This window comes from Eschrichtius robustus, chromosome 11, assembly GCF_028021215.1.
Source record: "Eschrichtius robustus isolate mEscRob2 chromosome 11, mEscRob2.pri, whole genome shotgun sequence".
NCBI classification, from domain to species: Eukaryota; Metazoa; Chordata; class Mammalia; order Artiodactyla; family Eschrichtiidae; genus Eschrichtius; species Eschrichtius robustus.
In genome coordinates this window covers 61,138,233-61,151,016 of record NC_090834.1, presented here as the reverse complement: position 1 = coordinate 61,151,016, position 12,784 = coordinate 61,138,233, and the positions used below count along the sequence as shown (strand labels likewise).

At 39.1% G+C, this 12,784-nt stretch overlaps 1 protein-coding gene across 1 annotated transcript in view; it reads left to right on the top strand.

The window, feature by feature from the left end:
• PPME1 (protein phosphatase methylesterase 1) overlaps positions 1–12,784 on the top strand; it is a 76,776-nt gene that overhangs the window by 46,679 nt on the left and 17,313 nt on the right. Inside the window, exons 6-8 of the mRNA XM_068554915.1 lie at positions 4,645–4,799; positions 5,693–5,783; positions 10,120–10,185. Coding sequence (XP_068411016.1) covers positions 4,645–4,799; positions 5,693–5,783; positions 10,120–10,185 — 312 coding nt within the window. The remainder of the gene's footprint in view (positions 1–4,644; positions 4,800–5,692; positions 5,784–10,119; positions 10,186–12,784) is intronic.

Genomic DNA, 12,784 nt, shown 5'->3' with positions numbered 1-12,784 from the left:
TGGGAATCATGTCACAGTGTATACGTATGTCAAATCATCACACTGTATACTTTAAATATATTACAATTTTACTTATCAGTTATATCTCAGAAAGCTGGAAAAAAACTTGAAAAACAGAGAGAAGACTAGGAATAGCAGATGTAAGAAGCAGCCACTTCATATTTCCCCTCAGACTGAGATAGAACCTGAGTGGAAGAGGTTGAGATCCAGACCTTGTTGGAGAGGGCACAATGGTGGCTTACTGAAGGCAGAGAAGTCACTTGGATACTATGTTACATGGCAGAACTTGTCAGAAATCTGACCTTTAGGGTGCAGGAGAAGCTGTTCACAGGGAGGTATCTCACCAGTGGCACTTTGCAACAAAAATATTGGGGGTGTTCCAGAGATCTGCTGTACAACATAATGCCTACAGTTTGGTTCTTTTTTTTATTTTATTTATTTAATTTATTTATTTTTGGCTGCTTTGGGTCTTTGTTGCTGCTTTCTCTAGTTGCAGTGAGCGGGGGCTACTCTTCGTTGTGGTGCGAGTGCTTCTCATTGTGGTGGCTTCTCTTGTTGCAGAGCTGGCTCTAGGTGCATGGGCTTCAGTAGTTGTGGCGCGCGGGCTCAGTAGCTGTGGCTTGCAGGCTCTAGAGCGCAAGCTCAGTAGTTGTGGCGCACGGGCTTAGCTGCTCTGCGGCATGTGGGATCTTCCTGGACCAGGGCTCAATCCCATGTCCCCTGCATTGGCAGGCGGATTCTTAACCACTGCACCACCGGGACGTCCCCATAATGCCTATAGTTAATGATAAGATACTGTGTACTTAAAAGTTTGTTAAGAGGGTAGATCTCATGTTAAGTGTTTTTACCATGCATACATACACCCCCCCACCACACACACACACAAACACAAAAGAAATGCAAGGACTCTTTTGGAGGTGACGGATGTGTTTATTTCCTTGATCGTGGTTATGGTGACAAGAGTGTATATATATATACCCAAACTTACCAAATTGTATATATTAATTATGCACCATTTTTAAAATAAATTTATTTACTTATTTAATTTTGGGCTGTGTTGGTTCTTTGTTGCTGCACGTGGGCTTTCTCTAGTTGTGGTGAGCGGGGGCTACTCTTCGTTGTAGTGCACAGGCTTCTTATTGCGGTGGCTTCTCTTGTTGTGGAGCACGGGCTCTAGGCACGTGGGCTTCAGTAGTTGTGGTGCACAGGCTTAGTTGCTCCACGGCATGTGGGGTCTTCCCGGCCCAGGGCTTGAACCCGTGTCCCCTGCATTGGCAGGAGGATTCTTAACCACTTTGCCACCAGGGAAGTCCCAATTATGCACCATTTTTAATATACCAATTATACTTCAATGAAGCTAGAAGGGACCAACAAACACATGAAAGGATGCTCAATATCACTAATCATTAGAGAAATGCAAATCAAAACTACAATGAGGTATGACCTCACACCAGTCAGAATGGCCATCATCAAAAAATCTATAAACAATAAATGCTGGAGAGGGTGTGGAGAAAAGGGAACCCTCTTACATTGTTGGTGGGAATGTAAATTGATACAGCCACTATGGAGAACAGTATGGAAGTTTCTTAAAAAAACTAAAGATAGAACTACCATATGACCCAGCAATCCCACTACTGGGCATATACCCTGAGAAAACCATAATTCAAAAAGAGACATGTACCACAGTGTTGACTGTAGCACTGTTTACAACAGCCAGGACATGGAAGCAACCTAAGTGTCCATCGACAGATGAATGGATAAAGAAGATGTGCCACATATATACAATGGAATATTACTCAGCCATTAAAAAAAACGAAATTGAACTATTGGTAGTGAGGTGGATGGACCTAGAGTCCGTCATACAGAGTGAAGTAAGTCAGAAAGAGAAAAATAAATACCATATGCTAACGCATATATATGGAATCTCAAAAAAGAAAATGGTTCTGAAGAACCTAGGGGTAGGACTGAAATAAAGACACAGACATAGAGAATGGACTTGAGGACACAGGGAGTGGGGAGGGTAAGCTGGGACGAAGTGAGACAGTGTCATGGACATATATACACTACCAAATGTAAAATAGGTAGCTAGTGGGAAGCAGCCACATAGCACAGGGAGATCAGCTTGGTGCTTTGTGACCACCTAGAGGGGTGGGATAGGGAGGATGGGAGGGAGACCCAAGAGGGGGGAGATATGGGGATATATGCATATGTATAGCTGATTCACTTTGTTATACAGCAGAAACTAACACAACATTGTAAGGCAATTATACTCCAAGAAAGATGTTTAAAAAAAAAAAAAAGACATTTTGCTAAACGTTAGAAAAAAAAAAAGATGTTAAAAAAAACAAAAACAAAGATGAACCTCCCATTAGGTTCGAACAGCTCCCTATACCCCTCCTTCATAGTTTTATCCCAGTTTATACTTGGATTTTCAGTACCTCTTTGCTCACTTTCCCTCCCTGCAAATGTTAACTCCATGAAGAAGGGGACTTGTCGGCCCTTTTTACCACTGTACCCCCAGACCTGCCACAGTACCTGGCCTGTGTAGAAACTCAACAGACAGTGACTTAATAAGTGGAAGTGAGTCCTACTACAAAAAAAAAAAAAGCTAGAGGAGAGAAAGGAACATTGGGGATGGAAGGCTGGAGTGCTTGGAGACGCCTCCTGTGTTTCAGGACCTGGGCCCTGGGGAAGCTGTGTGTGCTTCAGGTCTTGGGTGCTAGACAAACTACAGGAGCTTGTGGAGTCAGTGCAAACCAGGAACAAAACCCTCTTTTTCTGCAGTATCTCTCCTTTGCCCTCTGTTGGCATAGCTTAACATCTTGCTGGCTGGCAAAGGAAAACTATTTAAAGGCCTCATCCAGTTTTGCAGAACATGAAATAAAGGGTGAATGAGAGCTAAGAGACAGTAAGTTGCTAACTCACACAAAAAGTTAAAAAGAAAATAAATGATTAAAACTTCTATAATAGATGAAGATAATTACTAAGAATCAGAAGAGCCAACAAGTTGGATTCTTGCTGAAATAGTTGAAGCAATAAAACATTTATATTGTTTCTGAGTTCAATCATTCTGTGAAACAAAAATCTCAAAATGGACATCTTAATGGGCAATTAGAGGGGTTTTCAAGTAGCACTGACAGCATGATTTTTGCCTTTGACATCAACTTCAGAACCTAAACCCTACATAAAATGCAACTCCACTGAAAGTGGAAGAGCCAAGATTTGAGTTACTCTGATACTCCTTTTTCTGTTATGTCTGTGATATGCTATACTGCTTCTCAGGAAATGAGCTAGTATTAATAAATATGATAGAATCCCCCTAGAAGTCATCTACCAAAATTGTGGTACATTCAGTTACTGACTAGATAATCTTTCATAGCATCCTTTTATTTTACTCATTATTTCTGTTATGAACCAAAAATTTTAGCCTTAACTTTAACTCCAAAGGAATATTAAACTATTATTTGTTTTCGCTTATAAAATTGCATGGCTTTATCTCCCATTTAGATTGTCTGCAGATGCTAACACTACCCTATTCACATCTGTAATTGTTGTATGAGATTTTTAAGATTAATTCCTTCATAAATAATTAATAACATTTACCTTTGCCATTCTGAATACTGTGGAGACCATATCTGAATGGCTGTGTCCCTACATTCACAACTGCTGTATTTGGCTAACATTGTGTGAGTGCCTGAGATATGTAGTGACACTCAGCAAGACAAAACTGTCTTTTGAAGTTGACTGACTCACCCACTCACAAAAGAAGACAGTAGAGGCAGTGGTCTGTAGAAACACACCTTACTTACCTATTGCTATAGCATAGAAGGCCCGTATGCAAATAAAAACCAAAGTTCCTGCTTTACTTCTCATTTTCAAAGCTTTGAGGTTTGACTTTGTTGAATAGATCCACTCATAAAGACTGGAACAGAAGCCAATAAAAATTAGCTCTGAACATCTTTCTAGTTTCTCAGAACACTAAATTTGTGTTCATACTTCAAACAACTTTACATAACAAATTGTAAATAATAGTTAACGTTTGAATAGCACTTTACTCTTTTCAAAGTAGTTTTACATTCAGTGTCTCAGTTAATCCTCAGAGCAATCCAGAATAGTAACTGATATTCTTATCTTCATTTTATAGATGTTGAAACTTCATCTGAGAGATTAAGTAGCTAATCCAAGTCCACATAGTAAATAATAAACTGGGGCTGCAATTCATCTTGTGATGTCAAACTTCACTACATTATAATGCTTAAAATTGTTTTCCTGTTTTACGGATGGGGAAACTGAGGCATAGAGCAGTTAAATGATTTGTCCAGAGTTTCAAGCTTAGGTTTAAAATAAAGGTATATGTTTATGTAATTGTACTAAATGTGTGGAATAGTGAAGGTGTGATGTAAAGGAAAATTAGAACATTTGGTTCTTAGTCCTTAAACTTCCATTTATCAGAAGAGCTAGCTGTGAGGCTACCCTGCGCGGGGGGTGTTAGGAGGTTTACATAGGTACATTTGCAAGATGGTCCAGTAGACCTTTACAGTCCTAGGACTGTTAGTTACAGATCAAAGGAGAGAGTTAGGAAAGAAAACTATCTTTACAGTGTTGTCAGAGTACATTCCATGCTTTTTTTCCTTCTCTTTGCAGAGATGTTGGCAATGTGGTTGAAGCCATGTATGGGGACCTTCCTCCTCCAATTATGCTCATTGGACATAGCATGGGTGGTGCTATTGCAGTCCACACAGCATCATCCAACCTGGTGCCAAGCCTCTTGGGTCTGTGCATGATCGATGTTGTGGAAGGTAAGTTTTGTTAGTGCTGAGCAAATCAAAATCTTTGACTTACCAAAGACATCCATGGTAGATTATTGTTATCTTGTTTTTATTTATTATTGACTTCTCTCATCTCGAAGTATGTTCCTCTGTCTTTTATATCTTTTTTTTAATGTTATTTTGTGGCAGAGGCATTCCCAGTATTTTTTTATTGGGATACAATTGACATATAACTTTGCATTAGTTTCAGATGTACAAAATAATGATTTGATATATGTATATATTGTGAAATGATCACCACAATATGTCTAGTTAACATCTATCGCCACACGTACTTACATATTTTTTTTCTTGTGATGAGAACTTTTAAGATCTATTCTCTTAGCAACTTTCAAATATGCAGTACAGTATTAACTATAGTCACCATGCTGTATGTTACATCCCTAGGACTTATTTATTTTATAACTGGACGTTCGTACTTTTCACACCTTCACCCATTTTGCCCACACCCCACATTATGTAATAATTTTACATGTCATCAAAAACTCTTCATAAACATCTTTTATGGCTGCATAATATTTCAGTTGTATGTATGACCCATAATTTTATTTAACATCTAAAAAGAAACTGCCATGTCTTCTATGACCCAGCATCAGAAGTCACACTATTGCTCATATAAGTCAGCCAGCCCTATTCAGTGTGGAGGGACTGTTGAATACCAGGAGACAAAAACCATTGAAGGCCGTCTTGGAAGCTGGCTATCACATCAGTCTTCTGAATTTTCTTAAACTGCTTCTTTTTTTCCCCCCAAGTGCCACTTAATTCTGCTGTCATTGAGGGGAGATGTATACAGTTGACTCATTAAGTATAAATGCTCAGAATATCTTAAGTGCTGTGGTTAAATTTTTTTGTTTAACATCTAGGTACAGCCATGGATGCACTTAATAGCATGCAGAATTTCTTACGTGGTCGTCCTAAAACCTTCAAGTCTCTGGAGAATGCCGTTGAATGGAGGTAACCCACAAATCTATATCGTCTATATTTTAAATGTTAGATTGTAGCTTTCCTTTTTCATCAGCTCAAGCACCAAGTTGAAAGGAATATTTTAGTTCCCATGCCTTAGCTTTATTGTAGTATCATGTATGGAAACATTTACATAAGGAGCAGATTTTTAAAAATATATTTTAAATGTTTGACTTGGCTCAGTTCTCTAAAACCCATCCTTTTTCCAATACACTGTAGTACCTCCTAGAATCTTAATAATTATGGATCATCTGCTGTCTAGCTGTTCCCATCTCTGAGGTGGGAGTTTAGACTAAATGAGATTCTAAGGCCTTTTCCATCTCTGACACTCCATGGTTCTAGATTCACTTTCTGTGTTCCAGAGAAGATGGAGAAACAGATGGTTGTGGGTTCCCTTCTCAGTTTTTATTTGGTTTTTGCATAAATAAAAACCCTTTGGCTAAATGGTTCTCGTAAAAATTACTGACAGAATTGGCTATGGCTTCCACTTAAGTAAAGGCTGTTCAGTCATTAATTATACACTAATTCAATCAATTATTTGAATATTTATTAAATGTGTTTATATTTATTGAACACTTTGTGCTAAAGGGTAGTGATTCAAAGATGAGTAAAGCACTGTCCCTCCCCCTAGGATATCAGTCTTGGGATAAAATATCTTCAGTGTCCTGTCTTCCTACCTATCCCTCAAAATCCATTTCTAGTCCCCTCTCCAGAACCCTTCCTATAACTCCTACAAACCACCCAGGTCCCTCCTTCAGCAAAATTGCTAAAGACCTTTAAGTCTGTATTATATTGTACTGTTTACCCCTTAAGTCTTCTAATCCTCCTTTAAGGGATATGCTTATATAGTTAATTTTCATTTCTGTCTTAATGCCCTTCCTGCATCATAAGGTCAGAAGCTATTCTCTATTTCTTTTGTACTTTCATATAGCATATAGCATACTGCTGGCTGCTTTAGCAGGCAGAACGTATCTATTTACTGAGTCAGAGATATCAAGTGGAAATTAAGGACCTGGTAAATATATCCTAGGGATTCCTCCTAGGACAGAGGATCTCATGCCAAATATGGCTTGCCAGAATGATATTTGTGTTTGATATGGTTGCTTTTGCCTCCCCTGTTCACTACTGTGATGCAAGATGTACTCTTGGAAGCACCAAAAATCGCTCCATCTTGAGCAGCCACACTGAGAATGCGGCTGCTGCCAGCTCAGCATGAACCTTGGGCACTCTGCCTGCTTCCTCAGTAACAACTAGTGAGAAAATTATTCCAAATAACTTAAAATTTATTCAGTAAACATTTTTTTTTTTAGTACCTAAGATGTGTCAGTGTCTGATCTAAGAACTGGGGATGAATCAGGCTTAGTTCCTGTCATCAAAAAACTGGGAACATACATACAAGTAAATGCATAAACACAATACAATGAAGAAGGTACAGAAGACAGGCACCCAAACCAGCCCAGGGGTCATGATGAACCTTTTGTTAAGGGGAGATAGAGTCTTGATTCTAGTGCCAGATGTAGGGTAGAATAGGCATTCCATTTGTTGAATGTTAAAGTATTCTGGGTTCTATGAGAGCCACTGATTTCTAGATACTTTCTGAGCCTAAGAATCAGAAAGAATACAGTGAAGTTTTTGGTAATTTTGTTTTGTGTCTGCTGGATATCTGAATCAAGTTTATGACTCATGGCCATTTTGGTTATTCTAGATAATTTTCTTTTGAAAAAAAAAGGTGTTGAAATACAAGACCAATCTATTTAAATTCAGTAAAGATTTAAAGCAAAGTGAATTTCTGCTTTTGCCCTCTTGGTCATCCAAATGAGAGGCAGTAGGGTGTAGTCATTAAGAGCCTGGGCTTTGAAATTTGAAAAAGAATAGATACAGGTGTATGTATAGCTGAATCACTTTGCTGTACACCTGAAACTAACACAACATTGTTAATCAACTATACCCCAAATTAAAATAAAAAGTTAAAAAAAAAAAAAAAAGAGCCTGGGCTTTGAGGTCACATATGGATTTCATCTTGGTTCCACCACCTGGCTGTTCTGAGGAAGACAGAATAGGGGAAGGAGTGGGGAGAGTAGGGGTGATGACAAAAGTGAGAAATTGGTTAGGATATAATCATAGTTGTAGAAAAGAGTAACAATGGTAATCATAGACTATGATGGCAACAGAGGAAGTTATGTGGTCATATTTGGAATGTATTTTGAAGGTAGAGCTGACAGAACTACCTTATGGATAGTGTGTTGGGAGAGGGGGTTGGGGGAGATGCAGTATTCAAGGATGACTTCTAGGTTTTTAGCCTAAGCAATTGGTGAATGGTAGAGACAAAGAACAGCAGATTTGAGAGCAGGCAAGGGGCAGGGTATCAGGATTTTTGTTTGGATAAGCTGAAATGCTTATTATACATCTAAGTGAAAATGTTAAATAGGCACTTGTATACACTAGTTAGAAGAGGTTGAGCTAGAGATAAATTGGAGAATCATCATCACATAGATAACATTTAAAGCCAAAATATTGAATGCAGTTACCTAGTTGATAGAAAACGATCCAAGAACTGAGCCTTGGGTTACTCTACAATATTGAGAGCTTGGGAAGGAAAGGAAGATCCAACAAAAGAAACTGAAAAGACACAGTTGGTGAGATAGAAGGAAAGCAAGAGAGCAGCATAGCAAGTGTTTATAGAAAGAAGGAGAGGGGATCTAGGTCAAATGCTGCTGAGAGATCAAGTAAGGTAAAGACTAAGAAATGACCATTAGGATTGGCATGATGGAGGTGACCTTGACAAAGGAAATCTCAGAAAGTAGGAGATAAAAACCTGATATAAGTTGGGGATATTGGTTGAGGAAAGGATGGGAGGTGACAAAGTGGAGAAAGCATGTAAGATAACTTTTTTGAGAAGTTTTGTTGTATAGGAGAGCAGAGAAATGGGGTAGTATCTAGAAGTGAATATGGGGTTGAAAATGTTTTTAAAAGGCTAGAGAAGGTTTTTATTTTTATTTATTTTTTGATGTGGATCATTTTTTAAAAATATTCATTCATTCATTAAAATTCATTCATTCATTTAGCTAGCTAGCTACCTGTGCCGGGATCTTTAGCTGCGGCATACAAACTCTCAGTTGTGGCATGTGGGACCTAGTTCCCTGACCAGGGATGGAACCCGGGCCCCCTGCATTGGGAGCGCAGTGTTAGCCACTGGACCACCAGGGAAGTCCCCTAGAGGATGTTTTTAAAGGATGTTTTATAGTATTCACTAGAGAAAGAAATAACAACATAAGAAAGAGACAGGATAAGTAAAGGAAACGAGGTCTTCATAAACAAGAGAGGATGGGAAACCAGTGCCCAACATTGGCCTTGAATAGGAACAGAGATATTTCACCTATTAAACAGTCTTCAAAGGCAGAGTATATGATTATAAATACTAGTGGATTTGTAGATTCAGTTTGTGGTGGAAAAACGACGTAGTAGTTCTCATTGCCTCTGTTTATCATTAAAATAAGAAACAAAGTCATTATCTAAGGGGGGGTACACTAAAATTTTATGTGATTTTTTTTGTTTGTTTTAAGCTAAAAAATGAGATTTGAAGAAATGTGTTCTTGTGGGCCTGCTTCAGGTGGTGTTTTCAGTTCCCCCTGGGACATGTCTTTTTGCTTGGGCCTTAGCCAACTCTGAGAAGACTAATCTATATTTATAGAGTCAAAGCTCCTAAGTTCTATCATGGCATGCAAGACCCTCTAGGAGCTAGCCCCTGCATGCCTATCCTTATTCTGTCACACTACTCCTTTACTCTCCTCTGCTCCTCCTTGCACTCTGCCTTCTAAAATCATCCTCCTCCTGACTTTTTCACATCACGGTGTCTTCATTCACAACGTGCCTTCTGCCTGTTTTGCTCTGACCCCCAGCTTTTACCTTCCGCTTAACTTATCTTCAGTCCTCAGTTTAGGCAAGACATTTGGGAAGCTTTCTCTAACCTCATTTAGAATAAAGTGGTTCCTTTGAACCTTGCTTTATTATATTAAAATTATTTGTTGTGTTTCTTTCCCCCACTGAATTATGTGCTTCTTGAGCGCAGGCCTGGCACATAGTATCCTACTGGTAAATATTTGCAGAACTGAAGTGATTTTAATGCCTTTACTTAATTTTTACTGCTTGGCTTATAGCCATAATAACCAAGTGAGAAGTAGTGGTAGTCTCCATGGTAAGCTACATTGGTAACCACACCTTTTTAGTAGATCGCACAGAATCTGCAGAATTATTGATTTGACACTGGTGACATGATAAGATGGATGCTGAATAACCTCCTCTCTCCTGTCTCACTTTTCTCTTCTAGTGTGAAGAGCGGCCAGATTCGAAATCTGGAGTCTGCCCGTGTCTCAATGGTTGGCCAAGTCAAACAGTAGGTCTTATTTTGCCCCCTTGGGCTGGTTAGAGGCTGAAACATGGTGAGGGAATTACAGATTGCTTTTTTTTTTTTTAACATCCAGATTGCTTTTATTGTCATATACCTATTCTACCATCTTGGTGAATGCCTTCATTATTTTAGATAATTTTTATAAGTGAGCTCATTAGGGCCAGCTACATAGATTTTCTTTTTTTCTTCTTTTTTGAAGAAATCCCAAAGCCAAATAATGTCTTCTGTATAATACTGGATTACCTTATTAGCACAACTGTAGGTGTTAAAAGGTGAAGAATACCAGAGAAAGGACGTTAAATTAAGTGTTCACTCCAGTGCTGGCAGCTATGGTTTCATTCTTTTTTTTTAACATCTTTATTGGAGTATAATTGCTTTACAATGGTGTGTTAGTTTCTGCTGTATACCGAAGTGAATCAGCTATATGTATACATATATCCCCATATCTCCTTCCTCTTGCGTCTCCCTCCCACTCTCCCTATCCCACCCCTCTAGGTGGTCACAAAGCACCGAGCTGATCTCCCTGTGCTGTGCGGCTGCTTCCCACTAGCTATCTGTTTTACGTTTGGTAGTGTATATATGTCCATGCCACTGTCTCACTTCGTCCCAGCTTACCCTTCCCACTCCCCTTGTCCTCAAGTCCATCCTCTACGTCTACATCTTTATTCCTGTCCTGCCCCTAGGTTCTGCAGAACTTTTTTTTTTTTTAAGATTCCATATATATGTGTTAGCATATGGTATTTGTTTTTCTCTTTCTGACTTACTTCACTCTGTATGACAGACTCTAGGTCCATCCACCTCACTACCAATAGTTCAATTTCATTTCTTTTTATGGCTGAGTAATATTCCATTGTATATATGTGCCACATCTTCTTTATCCATTCATCTGTCGATGGACACTTAGGTTGCTTCCATGTCCTGGCTATTGTAAATAGTGCTGCAGTGAACAATGTGTTACATGTCTCTTTCTGAATTATGGTTTTCTCAGGGTATATGCCCAGTAGTGGGATTGCTGGGTCATATGGTAGTTCTATTTTTAGTTTTTTAAGGAATCTCCATACTGTTCTCCATAGTGGCTGTATCAGTTTACATTCCCACCAACAGTGTAAGAGGGTTCCCTTTTCTCCACACCCTCTCCAGCATTTATTGTTTGTAGATTTTTGGATGATGGCCATTCTGACCGGTGTAAGGTGATAGATACCTCATTGTAGTTTTGTTTTGTTTTGTTTTAATTTATTTATTTTTGACTGCGTTGCGTATTCGTTGCTGCGCACGGGCTTTCTCTAGTTGCTTTGAGTGGGGGCTACTCTTCGTTGCGGTGCGCGGGCCTCTCACTGGGGTGGCTTCTCTTGTTGCGGAGCCCAGGCTCTAGGCACGCAAGCTTCAGTAGTTGTGGCACGTGGGCTCAGTAGTTGTGGCTCGCGGGCTCTAGAGCGCAGGCTCAGTAGTTGTGGCACACGGGCTTAGTTGCTCTGCGGCATGTGGGATCTTCCCGGACCAGGGCTCAAACCCGTATTCCCTGCATTGGCAGGCAGATTCTTAACCACTGTGCCACCAGGGAAGCCCTCATTGTAGTTTTGATTTGCATTTCACTAATGATTAGTGATGTTGAGTGTCCTTTCATGTGTTTGTTGGCAATCTGTATATCTTCTTTGGAGAAATGTCTTTTTAGGTCTTCTGCCCATTTTTGGATTGGGTTTTTTTTTTGATATTGAGCTGCATGAGCTGCTTGTATATTTTGGAGATTAATCCTTTGTCAGTTGCTTCATTTACAAATATTTTCTCCCATTCTGAGGGTTGTCTTTTCGTCTTGTTTTTGGTTTCCTTTGCTGTGCAAAAGCTTTTAAGTCTCATTAAGTTCCATTTGTTTATTTTTGTTTTTATTTCCATTTCTCTAGGAGGTGGGTCAAAAAGGACCTTGCTGTGATTTATGTCATAGAGTGTTCTGCCTATGTTTTCCTCTAAGAGTTTGATAGTGTCTGGCCTTACATTTAGGTCTTTAATCCATTTTGAGTTTATTTTTGTGTATGGTGTTAGAAAGTGTTCTAATTTCATTCTTTTACACGTAGCTGTCCCGTTTTCCCAGCACCACTTATTGAAGAGGCTGTCTTTTCTCCATTGTATATTCTTGCCTCCTTTATCAAAGATGAGGTGACCATATCTGTGTGGGTTTATCTTTGGGCTTTCTATCCTGTTCCATTGATCTATATTTCTGTTTTTTGTGCCAGTATATGGTTTTATTCTGATAAGAGTCTCCTTCTAAGCCAAACCTGGTTGTGAGGAAATTATATTATAAAAGCTTTGGCATAGCCTGAGTGAAAGCCAGATTTTAAGGGTGAGCTAAGATTATTTAGCCCAATTGATCCTCCTGGATAGGGTTACATCAGTCCTGGGTATTGCTATATAGTCACAAAATAAACTTTAGGTGAATTGGGAAAATGTTGCCCACCAGGACAAACAGCACAAGAGTTGATGAAAATGATAATGGCATTATTGAATGCCTGCTATTTGCCAGGCACTGTGCAAGGTATTTTATATACACTATGTAAAATTTAAAACCTTGTGTAATGGAAATCTTTCAAAC